This window comes from Micromys minutus, assembly GCF_963924665.1.
Source record: "Micromys minutus genome assembly, chromosome: 6".
In the NCBI taxonomy this organism is placed as follows: Eukaryota; Metazoa; Chordata; class Mammalia; order Rodentia; family Muridae; genus Micromys; species Micromys minutus.
In genome coordinates this window covers 27091413-27116142 of record NC_137975.1, presented here as the reverse complement: position 1 = coordinate 27116142, position 24730 = coordinate 27091413, and the positions used below count along the sequence as shown (strand labels likewise).

The window sequence follows — 24730 nt, the reverse complement described above, 5'->3', positions numbered from 1 at the left end:
TGTGAATGTGTATGTGACTATGTATATATGTGGTGTGTGTGTGAGTGTGAATGTGTGTGTGTGTGTGTGCGTGTGTGTGTGTGTGTGTGTTAGATGGAAGTGCAGAAAGGAGCTTAGCAGAATACACATTTGTTACCATGGTTACTTCTTTGAAGGACATCAGGGACCTTCATCTTTTCTTTGCTGTTTTTTTTTTTTTTTTTCTATTATTGGATCCTTTAAAGGTTGTGATTATGTATGAATTTGGGAAAGAACACAGCTTTCCTCTCCAAAACAAAGTTAAGGTCTTGGAGCGTCCTCTTGCCACTTACTCCTTAGTTAGGGTCACTCTCTTCCTGCAGGCTACCCAACACTGCAAGCTTTTCCCCTTCTGTAAGCTCCACCCCCTCGGAGGGTATAGCCGAATCAGCTTGCTGTCTCTAAGGGCTCCCGTTTTACCTTGCACGGTTTATAAATAGGTCATTTACTCAGGGTCCTCTCTGATTGCACATTCCCTGGGCATCTAGCCACTGCTGAGTTCTCAGAGCAAGAATTGGCCCTGTTTTCTCAGATGTGCCTTCCTACGGGCTCAAGAAGGTACCACAGGACAGTAAACTGGATTCTGGCCCTGGGTCCCAGGTCAGGTACTCACATGAATTGGATGATTTTGTTCAAGCCCTCAATCTCATATAAGCTCTCTGTGTCCGAGCCCCCTTCATCCAAAGACAGCTTGCCTGGGAAACAGGACAGATACTGCTATAGTCAGCAGCCTGCAGGGTCCCTCGGGGACAGACAAGCAGGGTTAGGCATTGTTGGATAGGACACCCATGACTGTGGTCTCTTGGTGGGCCTGGCTCTTCTTGTGACTTCTTGTGACCCAGATTCTTGTGAACTGGAGGTGCCCATCTGCAGGGCCTGTGGCCACCGTGGGTAGGGCACGGGATAATTTGAGATAAGACAGGATGCACTTAGATTCTATCACCTTGAGGTATGAGGCTTTACACAAATCACCCGTCTCTGAAAGCAAGCACTATCCCTTCTCAGTGGGTCCCTGGGTGTGTGGTGAATTTTATATAAACTTGACACAGGGTAGAGGCATCTGAGAGGAGATGCAGAAAATGCTTCCATAAGATTGAGCTGTAGGCAAGCTGGTAGAGCATTCTCTTAATTATTGATTGATTATTGATTGATGTGGGAGGGCCCAGGTCATTGTGGGTGGGGCTATCCCTGGACTGGTGGAGGTTCTAGGTTCTATACGAAAGAAAGCCTGTAAGCAGCACCTCTCCATGGCCTCTGCCTCATGAAACTGTGGGCGAAATAAACCCTTTCCTCCCCAAGTTGTTTTTGGTTGTGGTGTTTCATCACAGCAATAGCAATTGTAACCAAGACACCAGGCTGTTGGGAGCTATGTTGGGGTTGCCCTCTCCCAGGAGTGACCTCGGGAACAGATCAACATGGGGGAGGTGTTAGCTACCTTCTCTCAAGTCGTCCACATCCATGACCTCTCCCTGTGTGATCCAGCTCATGTAACCACGAAGGTCCTCCTCCAGCTGCTGCTTCTCCCGGAGCTTTTGGAAGGTTCCCCTGGACTTGGCCTTCTCTCGCTCCTTGGTGAATTCTCTGGACATAGGGAAAAAAAAGAAAAGGGACAGAACCCACTGAGCTTTCTTAGCACAGGGGACACATCCGCATCTAGGTGTGTCTTCTTCTGGTTTAGGGCACTGCCTATGGGCCAGGGACTCTCGATGTTTCTCCCTCTCTTCCCTTTGCCCAGCCCCATCTCCAGGCACATCTCCAAGCACCTTGACTCCTCAGCCTCTCGTTTTCTCCTTGTGTTTATCTCTTTGGATGACAGGACATTCCATCATTCCAACATTATTCCAAGTTTGCCATACTTCCTGGGCTTTTAAATTATCTCCAAATGATTTCTGATTACAGGTTTAAACACTGAGAAAATCCTCTTGGGCACAAGGAGAAAGGGCAGTGTCACCGGAATCAAGGACCTGAAAGGTGCAAAGGCATCCTGGGACCAGAAGAGGGCAGCCCTAGGCCACCAAGCAGAACTCAACACCAGGTCAACACCAAGCAGGACACTGACACCAGGTTGGTTGTTTGTACTGATCTAAACCCAGGAGGTGTCTGCTTGTAGGACAGTCACCTCACCCTGGCAGAGTGGTGTCCAGATAGACACTCTTAATCATTTTATGCATGAAGTTTTTGGGTAGTCCAGTGAAGTCCACCCACAGATGGCTCCTCTCAATAATGCCATAAAGTCCACAAGATAAGAACATGGAACTAGTCAGGAACTAATCATGGAACAAATGCCAACAGAGGGATGCAGCTGCTTCTCCATTGATACAAGGATCCTGTTGCAGGTCTAATGGCTATCACCACTTTGCAAGCGGTAACGAATGTACACAGGGATGCAACGACAGACATGTGACATCATTTCCATTAGGAGAATCCACAGGCACTGCTAATGCCACTGTGGTTAGCCTCCCGCATTCATTATTAAAGGCAACATTTCGGTTAATGCAATAGAAAGTAAAGATGGTTTTCCCCTAGCCGACTCCCGAGCTCTGTCTACAGGCTGTCTGGGGAGAAGCTTCTGGAATGGGGTGATGTCAATCCAGAAGGGAGCTGAGGCTAGAGCTATTCCTGCCATTGTGGCTGAAGTGGATGTCAGTCAGCAGCGCCACTCTGCTGAGAACAGCACTCATTAATGGTAGGGATTTGCATGTGCTGGGCCCTGTTCTAAGTACTTTAAACCCATCTAACTTTCACAACATCTATAGGAAGCAGGTCCTGGAGCTACTTTTGACAGATAAGAACACTGAGGCCCTGAGAGGTTAGGGATTTAGGCAGCGTCTCGAAGACACTAAGCAGTAAGCAGTTCAGGGGTCAGACAGGCGGTCTGCTCTCGTTGCCAACACACGCCCAGGGCTGGAGTCTGGGGCTTACAGGCTCACACAGGAGCGTGGATGCTGGAGGAAAGGAGGAGGCAGGGAGGGATGGGGAGAAGGCTTGAAGGGAGCTTGAAGGATGCATTCTGCCTTCTTAGCTAAACAGGAAGAAGTGGGCCTGGCCTGGCAGGGCTGAGAGATGAGCTGAGGATCGATCGGGATCAACTTATTTCTCCCCACCCCCACCAGCTGCCATTCCTCCTTACCCGCTCAGGACACCCAGCACCAGGTTGAGGATGAAGAAGGAGCCCAGTAGAATGAGGGTGACAAAGTAGATCCAGGGCCACTCATTCCCGATGGCATCATTGACCTGGTCCAGACAAAAGTATGAGTCCAGTACTCTGACCTGCAGGATAATTTCTGTCTGCCGCTCTGTCTGTCCATCTGCCAAGCTCGGCAGATCCATTGCCCATCCTGTCAAGGGTGTCTCTAACCTGCCTCTCAGACCCTATCGACAGTCAGTTTTTCACAGCCAAACTTTTCAAAGTGGCAATCCTCCTCGACCCTAGCAGGGTGTCCTGACATCTCTGGGTACTTTTTCCACATCTCTAGTAAAGATATGATATGCGCTCTCTCCTCCTAGACTTGTCGCAGAGGTGAAATAGCATGTGTGACATTCCTTTGACATGTTTAATCATCTGCTTCCCTAATGTGAGCCTGAGAGAAATGTTCATACTAATCCTTGATGTTTGCAAAGCATTAACAGTTTTACAACCACCCACAGCCATCCTAGGCAGCACCACATTGTTCTCAAGAGTTCTGGATTGGAGTCACATGGGTGAGAGCTCAATTCTTGGCTCAGTGGCTCATTAGATTCATGGACACAGTTAGATGACCTCTCTGAGCCTTGATTTCTTTACCTGTAAAATAGGACCGATGCTGTTTGTTGTTGGAGCATTAAATAAAAAAAAAAAAAAATGCAACAGAGCTTTAAAAAAAAAAAAAAAAAGACCTAACAAGGAATTTGCTCTCATAAGAAAGCCTCTACAATGGTGATTACATACCGGAAGTCCTGCTAGTTCTCTCCCTAGCTCTAACGTAAGCTCTATGGTGTAAGTGGTATTATCTCTAGAGATGAGAAGAGTGATGATGCTTGTGATATTTACTTAAGAAAGCCCATTGCCAACTGACAAAGAAAAACCCCTAAAGGGCTCCTCATCCCTCAAGTGTCCGAGACACAGGACACTGGTTAAGAGTCACTGAAATTCTAGAGAAAATGCAGGCATTGGAGACTAGAACTCATGGAGCTCCTAGTATCCATCCCTCACTCCCATCTTGGGTCTTGTAGACCTTGCACCATGGGACTTGCCCCAGGAAATACTAGACAATGGCAGGGCTTACAAGCCCTTTCTTCCTGCCCCGCTACAAGCCTTTAGGAGAGAGGGATGTTTCAGAAGCCCAGACTCACCCAGTAAAGGACATCAGTCCACCCCTCCATGGAGATGCATTGGTACACAGTGACCATAGAGAAGCCAAAATTGTCGAAGTGGGTGATGCCATGGTTGGGTCCCGGCCAGCCTCCTCTGCACTCACTGCCATTGATGGTGCAGGGGCGCCCGGAGCCAGTTCTAGCACAGGGTGATGGCTTCTCATTCTCTACTGTGGCCACGATGTCTGGAGGCAGAAAGATGTAGCATTAGACAAGTGGACACTAACCGGAGACAAGCTGTTCAAGGGCCACTTGAAAGGACAGAGTAATGGACATGGAGAAGAACCCCGGACCGAGACTGGTAGTCGGCACCTACAGATGGCGGCAGCTGTGTTCCGAAGAACTAAAACCTCGGAAGGACTACTTTGAAGATGAGCTGTCCCTTGAAGCTCAACTCATGCTGCATGAACAACCAGAGGGGCCTCTATACTTTTGAGATTTAAAGAGGACGCCATTGTTCATCTGGGGTGTTTTGGGGACAGGGGTGTGTGTGTTCTGACATGAAGTTTAATCTAGGGAGTCAATGTGGAGCTGTTCCAGCACCACTAAGCTGAGCTGTGCAAGTCACGGAGCACACAGAGCCAGATCTGTGTGTGTGTGTGTGTGTGTGTGTGCTTGCGCTACTGCATGTGCAGGTAAAGGCCAAAGGTCTATATTAAGAGTCTTCTCCAGTTGCCCTCCACTTTATATTTTGAGGCAGGGTCTCTGGCTGAAGGCAGAGGTAGGTGATTTGGCTGTGCTGGCTGCCCGGCAAGCCCGTAGGATCTGCGTGTCTCCATCCTCACTACTGGGTTTCACCGTTTGCCACTGCTGCACCTGGCTTTTACATTAGCTCTGGGGACCCAAACTCGGGTCTTCATGCTTCTATAATAAGCATTTTGCCCATCCGACTATGTCTCCAGCCACTCAAATCCCCCAGTTTTGATTTGATTTGGGGGGAAAAAAAGCACTTTTATCTTAGGATGTTTTACAGCCTCCTGTTGTGTTCTGAGATGAGGTTATCCTTTGAACACAGTGCTCCCTACCTTACCACACTTGTGATGTCAGCTCAGAGCTCTAACCGTGGGCAGGGAGGACAGCGATGGTCAGCTTGGGGTCCCTGGCTCTCTGAAGCTGGTCCCTCTGACCTGACAGGGGCATTTAAATGTTGCCGCTCATCATTTGTTAATGGCTTGGCACCTCCAAATTTGTCCCAAAGCTCATGCTAGATGGTCCCTGCCATCTGCCTAACAGTGCTAATTAGAGTATACGGAAAGTCAGGGCAGTGGAAGATGCTGATGTTGGTTACAGGGTGCGGACATTTCTGACCATGGAAGAGGCTCCTGTGGACGAGGACAGGAAAGCTGCTCCCTGAAGCCACATCAGAGCCCATGCTTAGAAGTGAGGCTTGATCCTGCATTGTCAGACCCTTGTTGCCCATGGGACTGGGAAAGCAAGTAGCCTCTCCCCAAGATGCATTGAGCACAGAGTCTGGTGACTCCAATATCTGAGGGCCTGTCCTCTGTGTCATCTCATCCTCCCTGCACTGAAGACCTTGAAATAGGCCACATTTAGAAGGTCCCAAGAATTCATCTGTAAAGCAGCAAGGTTCAGGGCAAAAGCCAGAGAGCCTTCTGAGTCATCTGCCTCCTCCAAACTCTCTTCGTGGCAATGCTAAGATGTTGCTGGACGCTTGGCCTCCCATCCTCTCGATGCAGAGTGGAGTTGTCCAACAGTCACATGACATGTGATGCAGCAACAGCCACCTGCAGAGCAGGTGTGAACTCCAGCCCACTTGCTTAAAGCCAGGTATTAAAGAGCCTGACCGGAAATGCCACACAGCGCAGCTCTTCTCACTAAGGGGATCTTGTTTGGGAGAATGTATTCGTTTTGATAACAATGAGCCCCTGTTTTTATGTCATCTGCTTATTGCTGCTCTTAGAAATGAATGGATATCATTATTTTTGTCCAGTCTCTGCCTGGCTATCAGTGGGTCAGACCTATACAGACCACGCTCTCCCTGTCTTCGTTGCCTTGTGAGGATATAAAGGGGTCCTACAACCAGACAGGTGAGAACTTCTGCTTTAGGAAAACTGTGTGGACCTCAGTGTGGGCTGCTTATGACACCCACAGAGTGTCCCCTCTGAGCCTCATTCAGCACATATCCTGTTGGCCTGACTTAGGAGACAGGTCTGACTAAAGTAAACTATGGTCACAAGGGAAGTAGGAAGAGAAACCCAGGCCTATGCTTCAATTCACATCTGACTCAGGGAGCCTGGAACATACCAAATTGTATAGGTGGGTGGAACAAGCTTAGGCCAAGGCTGGCCTCTCATCCCTGATCCTGGTGGAGGTGTCATTACTTCCTCTCTCATGAGCCCAGGAGATGTTTCTAAGGTGCATCGTGAGGAGGGGAGCTTTGACCCTGGGCTTCTTTATTAGCTGCAATGGCCCCATATAGAGTTGAATTGGGACCTCTTCCCCTCCATAGGCCTACACAGCTCACCTGTCCCGATGAAGTAGCAAGTCTTGTGCATCTTGCCCTTGAAGAGCTCCAGCCCAATGATGGCGTAAATGATGACCATGAAGAGGACGAGCAGGGCGATGTGGAACAGGGGAAGCATGGCCTTGAAGATGGAGTTGAGTACTACCTGAAGGCCTGGGCAAACAGCAAGGAGGGGAAAGGAGTCATTGTCTTTCCATTGTCTCATGACCTTCCCTGTATGAACAGTCAGACACCCATGTCCGAAGGGGCAAAAGGAGGGCTTGGGAGAAGAGACACTGTCACCCACTAGGCACCCCTGACACCAGCCGCAGGGGTCTGAGCACGCGGAAAGCTCTCAGGGCCTTCACGTCCAAGCCGGCTCCTTTGCTGCTCATGGGGGCTGTGTTGGTTTGAATAATGTTCACTTGTTCCAGAATCACAGTGAAGACACTGGAGGCAGAGAGAGGCAGGGAAGAGGGATCAGCAGTCAGATCAGCCCCAGTGCTCTGAGACCTTGTTTCCCACGTGAGGGTAGAGAGCACATGTAGCTCTCCCAACTGTTAGTGCTGGAGAATTTTTATTTCACCTAGGTTTCTGAGGCCAAGTTCAGCTTTGCTCTATTGGTGATGAATGGTACCGAGTACAGAAAGGGAGGTTTCAGGTGGAGATGCAAGCATGTCACGGTCACAGTCCCTGGCCCTAAGTCAGAGTGCATAACAGGAAGCTGCAGGATGGCTCCTCAACCATTTGGTGACCGGAGTGTGTGTGTGTGTGTGTGTGTGTGTGTGTGTGTGTGTGTGTGTGTGTGTGTGTGTGTGTGTGAATTCTCTGCTAGGTTTTCCTCCCAACACTGGATCTGCCCCTGCTCTCCTCCCCACCCCCTTACAGCTCCGAAGCCCATTCAACTCTCTTCTACGAACATCCTCAATGACCCCGAGTTCACTGCAGAACAATGGCGCTCTGTGACACAGTGATGTTGCTCTCTGATGCTCTATTCATCTGCATGATTTCCAACCCGAGCACCTCACAAGGACCACGCTGAGTCTGGGAACGCTTCAGTTTTCCCGATTGCGGCGAGAGAAGTGATGAAGGACCAGCAGGTAACCAACATGATGTTATTGGGCTGAAGGATCGTGTAGTTAATGGGTAACTATGTGGCCCTTGGAGCCAAGGATGCTTCCGTTTGTATCCTGTTCACTGTGTGGCTTCGGGCTGGTTGCTCAGTTCTCTGTATCTTAATCTCTCCACCCATGGAATGGAGGCGGTGGAAGAGTGTTATATGTAGAACACATAGTAAGTCCTCGCTATGTGTGGCTGCTATAATGAGCTTTGGTTAATAAAGTGAGAATGTCACAGGCTACCAAAAATTCATTTCTTGAAATTCTGACACCCAGGAACTCAGTAGCCCTGGGCATGGCACTATTAAAATGAGATTATCAAGGTGGGCTGCAATCGATTTGCTAGGTATGCTTTATATACGGGAAATCTGGAAGTTCAAAAAGACACAGGGAGAAGGTGGCCAGGTACAGCCAAAGGGAGAGACCTGGGGACATCAGCCCACATTTTAACTCTTGGGCATTGTGTAAGCCTCCAGCCTGCAGAGTCTGATGGCCATCCCAGCTCATTTACATAGGGCACTAGATGTCCATATTGTGTATATTGTCTAGATCTGTGGAACTGATGTACAAGTGACAAAGGTGACCACTGGAGCCATTCATATGGCCTCTTGCCTGCAGCAGGGGAAGATGAAGAAATTTATAGTGTCTGAGTGGTGATGAGGTTTGTGACCTGCAGACGGGTATTAGGGTCACTGGTTCATTTCCCACCAACACTGACCACATCCCAGGATGGTTAACACAATGCTGAGGTCTCATCTTGCCTCTGGGCTGCTGGTAGTGCCTGTGGGTAGAGTCCTCAAGAAAGATCTGACTCTGGTGCTTAGCTCCCAACCCAGCCCCCAGCCCCCAGCCAGCTCTTACCCTAGAAAGACAATGATGAAGTCCAACACATTCCAGCCACTTCGCAGGTAGGCATCCTGATGGAATAGGAAGCCATAGGCTATAATCTTCATGGCGGCCTCAACGGAGAAGACAATGAGGAAGAAGTACTCCAGTTTTTCCTGGAGGGGAAAAGGTGGTGTCAAACGTGGTGTACACTCCCAGTGTCCCCTTGCTCCAGCCTTGATCTGCCCTCCAGCCACCAGCTTCTGCCACTCCTAGATGCTCCCCCTCGCTGACAGCTCCCTACTTCCTTTAACAACTCATCCATAATCTTTCCCCCTCAATAAGGTCTTCCCTGGCAACTGAATACAGTTTAAGCCATTTCCAACCTTTCAGCCCTTCTGTCTTTTTCGCATCCAGCTAAAGAGCACATGTATACTTCTATCGTGTTCTTTAACTCTTTTTCTCACCAGAATATAAACTCCACAGCAGGGTGGAATTTCTGCCCATTCTCCCCTTTGCCCCCAGCTTCCAGGACCTTGAATTGGATGAGTGAATAAATGATCATATGCTAGCTAGTTTTTATTGTCAACTTGACACAAGCTAGAATCATCTGGTGAAAGGGACTCTCAACAAAGAATATGCCTGACAGTCTGGCCAGTCTTAGCAGGCATTTTCTTGACGAATGTGGGAGAGCCCAGCACACTGTGGGTGGTGCCAACTGTGAGTAGGCGGGCCTGAGATGTGTAAGACAGTAGGCTGAGCAAGCCATGAGGAGCAACGTGATAAACAGTGTTCCTCCATGGCTTCCTGCCCCTGAGATCTCACTCTAAGGTCCTTCATTGACTTCCTTCAGTGACAGAGTACAATCTGACCATTGTAAGATGAAAGAGGAACCATTTCTTCTCCACATCCCTTTTGGTGGTAGTGTTTTCTCACAGCAATAGAAACCCCCCAACTAAGATCCCAGGGAGCTTTCAGTGCGGACATTTTCCCTCTCCCGACACCCGGTGGACTAATAGTAGAAATTAGGGTGAATTTAGCACCCCAATTGACCCTCTCTTGATAATCAGGGTCCTTTGTTCTTGTTTATTTTTTTGGCATCTCCCTTTTCACACCCAACACAGCTGTCTACAGACAGCTACATCCAGGCAGGGGCCCGAGAAAACAGTACCCTGTGTAAGAGGGCGCCCTGCCGGTGAAGGGCCAAGGTTTCAGCCTCACCCTGAAGATGGCCTTGCTGAGTCTTCCATACCCTGCTCTGTAGCCTGATCCTCTGGGTCACCCTGAGCCTGCCCAGGTCACCCTTTTCCTACTCAGAGCCCAGGCAAGAGCTATTTCTAACTGAGAAAACAGTTCCCGCCTGGCTGAGCCCCAGGATAAAATGGCTTTGCTTGCAGCCATCTGCATCCAATAGGCCTGAGTATCTCCAGGCTCCTCACTCCGTCCTAGCCTCCTGATGGAGAATCAGGGCTGTACTCTTGCAGCAGGTGGTTTAACTGGCGCATATAAAGTTGTTCTAAACAAGCAGGGCTCTGTACCCATAGCTCACTAGTCCTGTGATTATTATGATTCCTGCTCCTTAACTGTGGGCACAGTCAGGTGGGGTACAAGTCACCGCAGGAATGACTTGGAAGATGTAGAAAGAGAAACAGAGGCATATGTGAGCTAGACCTCTTCTTTTCAGTCTTGTCCTCAATTGCTCCTCAGTCTGGAATCCCAAAGCTTTCTCCTTCCAAAACTATAGTGTACAATTAAATGGAACCTCCATACTATTCCGTTAACAGGGTTGTTGTTAAGGCCCAGGTTGAGTATCATGGGGTAGGAGGATTATGAGACAAATCTTGCCTCTCTCCAAGAGAGGTGCCAAGGGCAGTCTGTATATCATCCCCACTGAGAGTGGTGGTGGGTGAAGACATTGTGGAGGGTCTCCTAGAAATCAGCTGAGCACTCTTCTTTTTGTGTAGTAAGCATCTGAGAATCAAGCTCATCTCAGAGGGAGGTCCATATAATGAGAGGGAAGTTAAGTCAGCATGTAAATTTTTAGGCTGATTCAATTCCCAGGGGACAGACAAGAGAAGTTTTGTTGAGGGAAGGAAAACCAGGACTCAAAATAGTTGTGGTGCTCATAGGCTGGGCGGCTGGCCATGTATACCAGAGAACTGCCTACACCTGCTCCTGTCTGTCTATCTCTTGGCCACAGAGCAAGCTTGTAGGGGCCGTGGGCCTCAGGTGGGAGCCACTTGGGACTCATAGCCTACCAGCTCCAAGTACCAGTTCTTTCTGTTTACCACTCTGCAACCTAATCCTGGAGAGCACACAGCCCTTGCTGTATAGTCATGGACCAGAGATATTTCCATTCCTGCTCCATAGGGACAGTGTTATCAGTGTTACCTACAGAGGAACAAGGGCTGTTCACTCCCCAGGTATTTATTATTAAGCTTGAGGCTAAAGCCCTAGACACAGACTGTCTGGCATCCTGTAATCAAAGGTATAGCTTCTCTAAATCATTTCTGTCACTGTGTGTGGAGAAGACCCCGCTGTCGATCACGGACAGCAGGAGACGCATGGTGCACACTCCCACTGGCTGTTTCTTTACTCAAGTTCCTCTAGGAACTTCAGTTTCCTTGTGTTTGTAAAAGTGAGCTAATTCAACATTTAAGAGCACTGACTATTCTTCCAGAGAACCCCAGTTTAATACCTAGCACCCCTATGGTGGCTTACAATCACCTATAACCCAAGTTCCGGGATCTAATGCCCTCTTCTGGCCTCAGTGGGCACTGTTCACACATATACATGTGCAGGTTAAATGCCTGTATACGTAAAAATAAAATAAATACTTTTAAAAAACTGATCTAATTGACCCTCCTCCTCCAAAGAGCTGTACTGAGAATTTAATGGCATCCTGTAAGAGGGGGTGTCCCATACCTCGGTGGGTCACAGGTCTTCTACATGCCTGGCTCTTTATGGAGGGGTCTTTCTGCTTGCACCACGGCATTCATCATCCTTTCTTGGTCTTCATGGAGGGGCTGGGTAGGGCTACATCAGTGACTGGCACATCAGGGCGTGGTTCCATTCAATCAAGAACTCAACATGTTTGAGCCTGAACCTCTCTTCCACTTGAATAGTTCTTCCTTGTAAGTCCCTGTCTTGGCCAATGGTGTCCATTTACTCAAGGCAGGGGTCATTCTGGCCTTGGGTCCCACCCAGATTCAGACATTTCTGTTGCTCATGCCTGATTCCTACATCTCACATCCATTGGAGCTGCTCCTGCCTGCGGCGCAGCCTGCTCATACTCCCTGATCTGCAGTCACCTTGCTCCCTTCCTGCTCCCCGATCCCCTACTCCCACTTCACTGGCCACTTCAGCTACTCCTGGTCCCCTACAACAATGCAGTTTATCCGGTAAACCATAGAGGAGGTAGTCCCTTACAAAATGACCCCTCTGACCTTGACTGCTGGCCTCACCATTGTCCCGCAGGGCACTGGCTTGCCAAGCAGGATGGTTTTTCAGATTGTCTGTATAACTTGGATTCTGAGTTTTCACTTACCTATGATCTCATTTCTCTGCCTGCCTCCCAGGAGAATCTGCCTGGGATGTCCTCTGTGTTCCCTGTGACCCTGCTTGCTTTCTAGTGACTCTGCTGAGTTACAGTCTCCTAGGGCCCATGTCATCTTCCTTTGTATACTGACTGTAGGAGGTCCAGGGGTTGTGGCTCCAAAAACAGTCAAGAGGGAACGTTGCCCATTGGAACAGGATTTGGGTAAGATGCTAGGGTCCCTTATTAGAGGACTTCTCAGGGTGAGTTCTAGGAACCGGGAAAGGCAGGGTTTGAAGACTGCATACTCCTACTGGTTGCTGGTGCTAACTTCCCCTAGTTAGAAGTTTTGGCTCAGGGCCTAGACCCTTGCCATTCCTCTTTTCTGGAATGCTGTTCCTGAGGCTCACTGTTTTATTTCTCTCTGGCCCTAGGTTATGATTGATCCCTTCTGTGTATCTGATGACACGTTACTTTGCTTTTGTTTTGTCATTGTTGTTTTAGCAGATTTCAAGACTTAATTTGCCAGCTACCTGTTTATCTACTTGACTGTCCCTTGATGTGAATATAGGGCTGTTTGCTCAGTTTTCTGCTATGTCACCTCCCATGTGTGTTTTTGGACAGTATGAGGCCCTCCTGCCTAAGAGACAAAGTATGGGCTCAGGTGATACCACGAAGGCAAGATGAGATCAACAGGCTTTGGGGAAGCTTTGTGAAAAGCCCACAATGCTCAGCTTCTAGCTGTCACATGACAGCGGTGGGTTTTCAGTCACACAGCAAGGTCCATGGGGCACAAGTGAAGTGACGTCACACAGCAGAGCAGATTGGAAGTTATAAGCAACAAATGGGCTCTGATATCAGACTAGGGGAGATAGTCTTTGATCCTGGGTCAGCCTTTTTGCCTTCCTGCCTTCCTGAGCTCTTTGGGAAGACTAAGAAGCTGCCTGTGAGGTAGAAATCCAGATGGCCCCACCTACAAAGGCCTTTATCACCAGATACCAAAGGCAAGAGGGTCTTCTCTTCGCACAGAGAAGCCTCTAATGGAGCTCTGAGCACAGGCCTTGCATTTGTGCCAAGTTATGCTAGAGCCAGGCCTGCCCAAAGTGCTCTCGACGCACAACATTTGCACTGCCTCTATCCCCATTGCCCAGTGACTCCCACCCAGGCATGCTTGGGGCTTTGAGGGAAGATGCTGGCAGCCAGCCAGACCCCTCTGCAAAGGGACTTGCCACAGGGCCAGCTGTCTCCATCTCTCCTTCCCTTGTCCCACCTGAAGCACCATGGTGTGGCCTGCACTCCTGTCTGGGGGCGTTTCATGTCCCCCACGAAGGGCTCTGGCGTCAACAGAGTTCTCTACAAGAACTCCAGTGGAGCTTCCAGGGAGATGCTAAGATGCAGCCTCAGGTGTAGAGGGTTCCTTCCTCAGGGGGCAGGCATGCGATCTGCACAAACATGAAGCATATAGGAGCCAGAGGTGCTAGACTTACAGGGTTCACTCACTGTTTGCTTCTGGGAGGCCAAAGAAATCATTTCATGGGAATTTGGTACCAGGCAGAACTTAGGCTGAGGGTGCAGCGGGGGTCAGCTGGGTGACCCCCCACATCTCTTTCCACCTGGGTTCTCCAAGCAGGTACTTGAAAACAACACAAGACACTTCTACAGTAGTAATGGCTGCCGTCTCCTGACTTCACCCTCTTTCTTGCTCTTAGGAGTAGACATCAGGAGAGGCCTGCTTATTGTTGGGGACGTCTATGGCATGGTGTCCTGCATTTGTTTCTTATGGCTGGAGATCCACCCAGGATGAGAGGTCCACAGAGTGGGATTCACAATGACAAAGGTCTGAAGGCCCTAGGGCTCCTGAAAGTGGGGTCCATTCAGTTTTTTTTTCTGGTTCCTGCACCAATAAAAGTATAGAATGTCCATAACCCTTGTGACTTTAGCACTGGAAAAGGCACAACTCAGAACGGACAGGGAGTCAGGGGGTCACAATCACCAGGAACAATTGTAACTAGAGCTTTCTCTACTCCAGGCTCAGGAGAGGCATGGAGTGGGCTCAGAATTCAATTGGAGGTTCCCAAAGGAGCTCACAGGGAAACGAGAGTGTGAACTTGGGCTGGGTCCGGATGCAGTCACCATATTTCCTGTATGAGAGACGCAAGATAGATTCTTGCTTCCCCTTAGGAAGAAGAGAGGCAACGAGAAGTTTTGCTGGGGGCACTGGGTTCTTTTCTCCCCCCAACCCCATCCCTTGCCAACACTTCTTTGGTGAGCCAGCCTGCTGGGCTGTGGCTCAGCCACCCTGTCCACTGACATCTGGCCCTGGAATCTCCCTGATTCTGGAGGCTATGGACAATGACCAGCTGAGAGATGAGGGAAGTTGCTATATTTAGCCTGATAAACCCTTGCTCAAATGGCCATGACATAGATGGGTCACTTGTGTCAGGCTACATGAGAGGGTGGGTCTTCATCCTCCTCCACTTCTTCAGGCCAAGTGGGCAAATATGTTGGGACCATGTAGCTATGGAGACAGGGCTGAGTGACAGGAGGGAAGGTGGGGAAAGCATCAGGCCTAACCTAGAAGGGCTGGGGAAGGGACTGTCTTGTGTTATAATGAGGATAACAATGAAACCTGGTAAGTAGCAGGTCTATGCCAGGACCTGTTCTAGACACACACACACACACACACACACACACACACACACACACACAGATCTTCAGTAATGGAAGCCCTGAGCAGTAAGAGCCCTCACATACTGCAGATGAGTAAGCCAAAGCACAGAGTGGTTGCACTGCTTTCTAGAATCACAGTGGCAGAGCTGAAACGTGTGTAGATGAGTATGTGTCTAAACGAGGACCCCATAGTCTCAACCACTGTGTCGCAGTGGGGAGGGAGAGACGACTGCATACATTTGTTGGATCCTGTCCATAGCGCTACATTGTCCCTGAAGGCCTGGTCACAGTATGACTTTGGCTATGAGCTATCAGGGCTGGAATGGCAGAGGAGGGAAGGAATGAACTCATTGCACAATACCTAAGTACCAGGTTGTGTGTGAGGTCACTTCACAGAGACCTAGCAGTTCTGAAAGGGGAGGTAATGGCCTTTGCTCACCAGAGGGGCAATGGAGACAGTTTAGGGATGTGCTAACAACGGTGTAGGTTTGTCTGACTTGGAATCTCTTTGGTTTCCCCTAGTGCCCCGTAAAGGCTCCCGAGCATGGCGCATCCCAGAGACTCTCCCAAGGCTTTATTGTTCAGCCCCATCTGGTGTGTTGGTAGGAGAGAGACAAACTTGGCAGGAAACAGAGTGTCCAGAAAGGGACATGAGCCCTTAACTTGGAGAGAGAGAGAGAGAGAGAGAGAGAGAGAGAGAGAGAGAGAGAGAGAGAGAGAGAGAGAAAGTTCTGGGGTGGGGCAAACACCAGGAGTCTGTCTTATTTCCACAGCTCCTTATTGGGAGCTCTCTTAAACATCAACACTGGGAGCTTTGTGCTGAAGACCCCTCTGTTCCTCAGAGTGGGTGACCCAGCCAAGTAACCTAGTCACTAGATCCCCAGATTGTTCTAGAACAACCTGGTTTTGACCCTCTGAAAGCAAGGCCAGAGCGGAGCCCTGCCGAAGGTCCAGCTTCCCCGATGGTGAAGCAGAGTAAGCCACTGGCTGCAGGCATCAGCAGGATATTCTGGACCCTATAAAAAGACAAATACCCTGGCTGCCACAGGCTTAGCCTCCAGCCAGCGGAGGATGCTGGGTAGCAACCTGAACCCCAGGAATGTGGTAGAAGCCTGAAGCGTCCTATGATGGCTTAGGATTGGCTGCTCTGGAGCTGAGAAGGGACTGAATAGCCGTATGGAAAGTAACTCACAGTGTCCGTGTAGAAGGTAATATCTCCTAAAATTGTTAGGAAAAACCATCCAGAATTTACAAGTATGGTGCCAGACCACTGAAATGTCAAGGTGGAATTTTACTAATTTTTTTTCTTAACGTTTATTATTTTGTTAGTTTGTTTACTCGTTGGAGGAGGGTGAGTGTGTCATTATATGATTGTAGAGGCCAAAGGATGACTTGTGGGAATTAATTCTCTCCTTTCACCATATGGGACCTGGGCATCTGACTCAGGGCATCATGCCTGGTGGCAGGCGCCTCTACCCACTGAGCCATCTGGCCAGACCCACAATGGAATATTTTATAAGTGATTTAACCGTCTAAGGCAGGGTCTCTCAACCTCAGCCCTAACTGACAGTGGGGTAAGATGGAGACAGTGGCTGTCTTGTACCATGAGTACATGTTTACCTGTACATGTGTCTGTTCCTCTACTCCATAGGTCTAGACATTGCAAGTGTCCCTTGATGGCAGGGACGCTCCTTTTGTCCATCCTTTGGAGACCACTGCCTTGAGGAACGTTCCTGTTTCATTCTCACCATAGAGATGGGCTACATAGAGATGGGCTACGTTGAGGCATAGCCCCAGGGGTTGGCTTTCGTGCCCATTAGCTACACCACTAGTCCTGGTGTGTCCTTTCTCCACTGTCACTCACCGCCTTCCTCCACTTGTCCATGAACCAGCCTCCCCGCCCCGCTCATCCTCCTGAGTGGGTTCATTGCTGACACATGCTCTTTCTCTGTCTTAACCAGTTACTCACTCTGTGAACGTCATACTTTGACCCGGGACTGCTTTGAAAAAAAGAGATTATAGCAAAAGCAATCTGTCTGTAGTTGGTAATTAGGGACTCCGATCATCATAGATGGTTCTCATGGAGCCCCTAAGGTTGGCCAAAAGTACAGCCATGGCCCTCTGGAAAAGTGCCTTTGAAATCAGGCCGGGAGCAGACCTCCTTTCAAAGCTTGGGTTTGGGGCAGGACAGGAGTCTGGGGCTGGGGTTCAGACGCTGGGCATTCATTCATCTTGCTTCTCAGGTGCATGAGGTGTGTTGCTTTCCTTGTTAGGACAGCTCAGGGTCTGTGCCATCTTTTCACTTCCCTGACAATGGCATTCCTTCGGGGTCTCTCCCTCTGTCTGCATTGTCCCTGGAGAATGCGGAGCAGGGCTGCACTAGCCACGACTCTCAGTCCCCACTCTGCACCGAGGCACATCAAGGTTCTCTCCTGGGCAAGTCAGTCCTGGAGGCCAGACCAGACACTCCAAGCATCTCCTCCGGCCTGAACAACAGTTTCACAGTCGGGGGAAGCCGGAATACTGTGAGAGGCCAGAGCTCTGATTGCTTTCTCCCCTGCCCTCTCTTTCAGTGCTGACTGGTCTGCAAAGGGCACAGGCACGGTCCGAAGCCAGGCGTGATTTAACCTCTTTGTATCTGCCTGGGGTGATGCTAACTAAACTAAGCAGCATATGAACTATACTGTATGGAATGATAGAATGGAGCCTTCCGCAAACACTCAGTGTTGCTGTTGTCCAAGATGACAGTGGGGAATTAGGAAGGCTGGCCAGACATACTAGGGTCTCAAAGAGAGACAAAGGGCTGAGGTGAACAGGTATGGATGGTGGATTGGATAGAGAGGGATTTGTTTACCCCCATTACCAGGGATCGAACCTAGGACCTTATGAATGCTGGTCAAGCATATTGCCATTGAACTACATTCCCTCAATAGAAGGAAAGATTTTTTTTTTTAATCTGAAATAACCATTTGGCACAGCCACTGGGGATTATATTCTTGGATTCTAGAATAACCTAGGGATCTAGTGACCAGGGCCTGCGTGGCTGGGTTATCCATTCTGCGGAACATAGAGACCCTCAACATGAAAGTTCCTATTGTTGACATATAAGGTGCAATGCAAGGTTATTCCACCACAAACAAGGATATTGAGAAAACATGGAGATTATACAATATGTCCAAGAGCACATCTCCATGAAGGGACCATCAAGAGCATCCATTCTAGTCCAGATTCATTGCCCTAACCACCATGCTTTACTGCTCCTCCACACCCTCATCCATCCCTGGGTCATAAGGCTGTCCATACAGTCTGGTCCTCATCTTGCTACCCTTTGGCCTATTGTGTATTCCCATAACTCCCATACCTTGAAGCAGACAGTCTATGGAGCCCAGCCCCTCAGGCAAGTACCCAGGCACTCAGTCACAGCCATGGTCTAACTAACACTCAGACTTAGCTTGTGCAAGGCGCTAACAGGAAGCCATTTTTGCCTGCTCCACATCCTAGCCTGTCTGGCACATGCTACAGCAGGAGAGTTTTGTCACCAAACACTCTACCCTGCAGAGCCAAGTGTCCAAGGCACCTGTAACCCAAATGGTTGATTATGAACGTACCTTACTCCTCAAGCTGCCTTTCTGAGTGACACTATCCCCTGTCTGTCCCCTGCTCTGAAACCGCAGCGCCATTTTGCCTTCTCCAAGCTCAGTCTTTACTCTCTTTCAGTTAGTCATCCATAAATCTTTCTCAAGGCCTCCCTCTTATTCACCTCCATCCCTAGGGCCTGCTACAGTTCCTGCAGGGGCAGTGCTGTGTGCCTTTCCTAGATCCCATCCTACCCCACGTGAGGGCCTGAAAAGCTTTTGAAAATACTACCCTGACGGGCTGGAGAAATGGCTCAGCGGTTAACAGCACTGGCTGTTCTTCTAGAAGACCTGGGTTCAATTCTCAGCATCCACATGGCTGCTGACCACCATTAAAAATAAATGCATTTTTAAAAATGCAAAACCCCTTTACCCATGTAGTTCCTTCAACCTAAACCCTCTTTCTGCTGAGCCTTCCTATAGTGCCATGAACGCACTCTCCCACTCCACCCTTCACCCCCCACCAAGCACCTGAGGTACCACTGGGAGTGGGAACGGGTTGGGACTCCATTTATATAAAAATGAAAGATGTTCTTTTTTTCAAAAAGTCGGAAATCCCCCCTCACAAAGGTGCTGAAACAAAACAGAATCTATTTATCTTTTCCCACATCATCTCTAATGGACATGGCTATGGCTTTACCTGTCACTGGACTATTGTATGGGTAAGGCCAGACTTTCTGCTAATACCTCCCCTACCATCCTCACCACCAACAGTCATCATCCTGTGACCCCCACTAGAGACATAAAGAAGGGGAGCCAGGCACTTCTCTATCACACAAACCTGCAATTGCAAACCATGGTGAGCAAGCAAAATCTAAGGGCATCTAGCCCTCCACTCCAGGAGACACTCCTTAGGCTCAGCTCTACAGAGCAGCTCACTGTGTGGGCTATGGTAGACCATGGTGGGGTCATCTACAACCACGCCCATTCTTCCCACTCCTAGGTTTCTTCTGCCAGGGAGCCCAGGGCCCTAGGGAGGGAAAAATCTAAGAGCCTGTGCTTAGAGTCAGAAGGTGGCAGAATTTAAGACTTGTGAAGGTTGAGTCTCTAAGCTGCCAGGGTCACTGTCCTAGGGGACTCTACTTACAAAACACAAATTCAAAGGTGAAAAGAAAATTTCAACCCAGAGCATTCATTCCAAGGACTGGTACTCTGAGCAGATACATAGTCACAGACTGGTCCTGCCTGCGCCCTTCAGGCCTTGGGTTAAATTTTCTGACCTTTGGAGAGCCTCTCTCACCCCAAGACTAGTTTAGATTCTCTTCCTGAGGCCTCAGATGTTGCTCATTTCATTTTTAAGTACACATTTAACTGCTTAAGTTGTAATTAGTTGCTTAATTGGCTTAATTAATTAAGCTCTGTGAAAATGGGAACTGTCCTCTTGGTTCACAATGACATCTGGGGAGAAGTTCCAGGCACTGAATATTTATAAAATTAACAAGAAAACGAATTCAAACTTTATCCTAGTGTCTCTCCTTTAAAAAAAAAAAGTGTTGTAGACAACTGGAACATTGCTAATTTTCTGTAGGTTCAAAGTAACCGTAAAGATGAAGGAGAGATAAATGGTTAATCTACTTTCCTTTTGCTCTGTCCCTGCTCATCGTCCTCTTCTGGGTACTGGGGAGATAACTATGATGGACAAGTGGTGCTTAGGATGCTGAGGACACCCCAGGATGTTGAGGGGGCCTCAGGATGCTGAAGAGGCCTCAGGATGCTGTGGGAGCCCCAGGATGCTGAAGAGGCCTCAGGATGCCGTGGGAGCCCCAGGATGCTAAGGGGGTCCCAGGATGCTATGGGGGGCCCAGGATGCTGATGAGGCCTCAGGATGCTGAGGGGGTTTTAGGCAGAAGCAGCCTTTGATCCTGGGTGTGGGCAGTTCTCTTGGGACTTAACAATACAGGGTCAGATTAGAGTTCTTCCCAGGTAGTTAGTGTCTCCTGGAGTGCTGACTTGCCGGGTGATGCTGGCTAGCTTGCTCTCTAGGCCTCTCACTATGTTGTGTCTCTGAGCTCCAGATTTGACTGAAGCTCTGCAGCTCCAGTCCACAGACTAAAGGGAAACACCACAGTACTACTCAGCAAACCATTTTGGTTTCAAGTTGGAAGACCATATAATTACTGAGCTGTGATTTGATATCCTTAAAAGCAATCAGCTCCTTGCAAAATACTGAACTTCGAGTCTGTGTGTGTGTGTGTGTGTGTGTGTGTGTGTGTGTGTGTGCATGTGTGTGTGTATGCATGTGTGTGTAGGTGCATGTGTACATGTGTGTACATGCCTGTGCAGGACAACCTGAGGTTGTCCAGGAGCTGTCTACCTTCTTTTTGGAGCTAGAGTCTCTCTCTGGGCGCTTGGGTTCACTGATCCCATTGGAAAAGCTGGCCAGTGAGCCCTGGACATCCTTTGGTCCCTACCTTCCCAGGGGTAAGATCATAAGCACAGAATACCAAAAGCATTCAGTTTCTTAAAGTACGCATGGAATCAAGTTCTCCCTGAATGCATGGACATGGGTAACTGAGCCTATTTTGTAGAAGGCCCCAGTTGCACACAGCAGCATCTCTGGCAGCAGAAGCTGCACTGACCCTGTCTTTGTGGAGCCACACTCCCCTTCCATGCCAAGACTCGGTTATTTCCATACCCAGCAAGTACACATTTAGCACCCAGCTTCTACCCAATTCAGAATAGATTACCATGGAAACAAGCCTGAGACGAGGCCGAGATACACACTCTGGTCCTGGATACATGCAGATGGGCCTCCTCTCTCCAAACTCTGTGGTTTCAGTGCAGAGAAAAGCCCTGGAGAATGGGACTCCATTGTCCTGTCCTGGTGTGTGTGTGTGTGTGTGTGTGTGTGTGTGTGTGTGTGTGTGTGTGTGTGTTAGTAGAGAGATAGCTGAGGCCTCCTGGATGCTGAGCAAGTATCTTACCCTTGAGTCATATCCCCTGTCAGCTCATTGTTTCTCAGTGGATTTCTCTAGAAGTTTGCCACCCTGTGGATGCATCTAACAGGTCAAAGTCCAGGGGCTGGAGAGAAGGCTCAGTGGTTAAGAATGAGTAATGTTCTTGCAAGGAACCTGAGTTCAGTTCCTAGCACCCATGTTGGAAAGCTCATAACTGCCTTTAACTCCAGCTCCAGGGGATCCAATGCCATCTTCTAGCCTCTGAGGACATTATAAGTGCCCACTCAAAGTCACACATGTATACAAAGAATAAATAAAAATATTTTTAAAATACACATAAGAATCAGTTCCAAAGACAGTAAGACCGGGGTATGAGGCCCTGTTGGAAGCTTACATGGGTGCTACCCTGCAACTAGACTCCAATCCTTGAGGGTTTCAGGTGGGGTTTTATTTTATTTTTATCTATCTATCTATCTATCTATCTATCTATCTATCTATCTATCATTTCTTTTCAGAGATCTAATATTATACCACGGAAATCACTGTAAAGATTCAACCATTCAAAGATGAAAGCCACTCACTGCAGAATTTGTGGTGTTGCTGGTGGAGGAGCAGGAGAGCGTGGCACAGTAGGCCTGTGATGCCCTTTCTGCAGCTTTCTATACCATATGCAGCTAACAGCTCAATGTAGGCAACCTTCTGGATTCTATCCAGGGAAGGAGGTTAGTGCTCAGCGTCCCTGGTTCTTACTGCTGAGGTCCAGCTTCCACATCTGTCTTGGTACTACGTCTGGGTGTTACTGAGAAAGTTCCCTGAGTTTACACCTGTTGGGCGCTTGGCATGGTGAATACTGCCTGACAGGTACCATGGAATGGGGCTGAACACATTTAGTCTGGCAAGCATCAGGGCCACTTAGTAGCTCGGCAGTCTGCACAGCGAGGGAGCCATGACAGCAGCATCTCCCATCAAAACCAAGTGCAAGGTGACTCCCAGGCTGGGGGGGTGGGCAGGCTTTCTTACCAGGCCAAGGTTCAGGGTGTTGTTGTCATCCTCTGGCATGGGCAGGTACACTGCCAGGGCCACACAGTTGGCAAAGATGGTGAACAAGATGATGGTCTCGAAGGGCCTGGTACCAGGGTTAAGGAGAGCCCTCAGTGAGCCTCAGGATTCCTGGGGCTGAGGGCAAGAAATTCCTAAAGGCCAGACTGAACAATCGCTATGACGCTAAGAGATAGTCAGGTCACACAATGATTTGCGGAGGGGCTTGCACCCAAAAATGGCTCAGGGGTGTTGGTGCTGGAGTTTGATTGTGTTCAGGATGAATAGGACTGGGAAAGGGGAAATGGAGAGAAAAGCTATGTGACACTCATGTGCAAGCTTGTATTCTCAGATATACCTGCCTACCCCTCCTTGCCCCCCAGCAGCCATTTCTAGAGGGCACTGTGGGATCCACCCTTCCTGCCTGGCTGGTCATTTAGAAAGCAAATGTGAGGAGGGACAGCCAGACAGAGTCCTTGGTGTACAGGTCGGGTGGGGAGCCAAAGGCATGCTATGTAGATAGATCGAGATGAAAACCTCGTTTTCTTCCCAGAAGCCTTCAGGGTTTAAAGAGAGACAGAGGCCAGGGTTGGCATGGGATAGCTCTGTGGGGAGTGTGGGCTCAGGAAAGTAGAGAAAAGGGAGACCCTGTCCGGGGGAAACTGCTCTCTCTGGAAACGGCAAGGAGGAAGGAGGCTGGAGGTGATGAGGCCTAGCACACTGTAGCAATAAGGAACAGGTCTGCCCCCAGACCCACTGTCTCTCCATGGCTCCAAGGCTCCCTTACCCTTCCGGCTACTCCCTGTTCCTTTTCCCCCAAGGAACAGCTGATGGAATCCTATTCTTCCAGAGCACGTCAAAAATATTTCAAATATTCCCGACTCTCACAGAACCCACTCAACACCGGCCTTCCTCTCTGCAACCCCTCCTTTCCCCCAAAATAACCCAGATATTGTCGTTGTTACCAGAACAAACACAGAGAGAGACTGAGGGCACTACTTCTGGGCTAAAACACCCAAGTTTGCTCCCCAGCGTCCAAGAGCCAAAAAGAGCCAGCCTTCCCTTAAATCCGTGTCCCCACTTCCATTTGTAACTGGGACTTGAGCCAGTGGAAGTTGTCCCTGGACTGTCACTCCTTCTCCACCCTCCCTCTGTGGAGGATTTCTTCAGGACCTGCTACGTCCTTCATCTTTTCAAAGCCTTCGGTGGTAACCCCATGATGATAGAGACCAGAATACACTTAAAAAGGCTCCTGTGAACACAGGCCCTCCCCAAGATGCTCAATGGCTGTCACCTATGACCCAAGTGTTCCCAGGCTCCAAGAAGCCCCTTTCAATTGTGGCAAAGACCCCCCTTCCTGCTTTCACAAAGTTCCTTATGCTGGTCTGGGGTAGGTTCACTCCTTTTCCAAGAGCCTGGGTCATCCTGATGCTAAAAGTCTGAGCTTTGTGACAACCCCATACCTCCCACCCCTGCCTCCCATACCCTCCCTGCTCCATCTTGCTCAAGCACTAAAAAGGATACTTCCATTCCACAATGCTGATGCAGGCCTTCCTCAGAGGGTTCTGGAGAGTCAAACAGAACAAGGCCCGGGGTGGCCTAGGCAGAATCTCAGGAACAGGTTTCTTAGGCTGCTTCTTCCTTGGGCCCTCGTCCTGGGGTGAGGACGGCTCCATGGCTTTCCCTGACACCCCTCCTTCCCCTCGCTCCCCCAGCCCACTGCCCTCTCCTCCCTGTGTCCCCAATGCCCCCACCTTGGGGACTGAACCTGACTGAGCCAATCCTGCTGAGGCAGCCAGGCAGGGCGAGCGTGGGGGTGGAGGATTACTCTCTCTGCTCCCAGCGAGTAAAATTAGCCCCTGCTGCCTAGCCCAAGCTCCTGCGGCCAGGCAGCTGTCATTCCTTCCAGTCCAGCCAGTCCCAATCTGTCCCCAAGGAGGCAAGGGCTGGGTGTAAAGGGGTGACTTACTATATCCAGACTTGGGATGGGGTAGGGACAATGGGGGACAGAAAGGCTTCACAGCTGGGGCAATGGGGTTCAGGGGGAGGAGTCTGGAGTGGACCCACAAACTTCAGACCGGTCCCTTGTATGGATATTAAGTTTCTCCCCACCCCAGCTCTATGGCCCTGTCCAGAGAGTGTTGGGTGTGTTGGCTTAGCTTGGCATATCTCCACTC

The 24730-nt window shown here is 49.4% G+C and overlaps 1 protein-coding gene across 1 annotated transcript in view; it reads right to left on the bottom strand.

The window, feature by feature from the left end:
* The window catches only part of CACNA1S (calcium voltage-gated channel subunit alpha1 S), a 66160-nt gene extending 41852 nt beyond the window's left edge, over positions 1 to 24308 (bottom strand). Inside the window, 9 exon segments of the mRNA XM_080917788.1 lie at positions 632 to 713; positions 1454 to 1599; positions 3149 to 3252; positions 4351 to 4556; positions 6857 to 7009; positions 7143 to 7285; positions 8815 to 8954; positions 22536 to 22641; positions 24078 to 24308. Of these exon segments, the coding sequence (XP_080773914.1) occupies positions 632 to 713; positions 1454 to 1599; positions 3149 to 3252; positions 4351 to 4556; positions 6857 to 7009; positions 7143 to 7285; positions 8815 to 8954; positions 22536 to 22641; positions 24078 to 24229 (1232 nt within the window). The 5' untranslated portion in view covers positions 24230 to 24308.
* Positions 24309 to 24730: the final 422 nt, after the last annotated feature.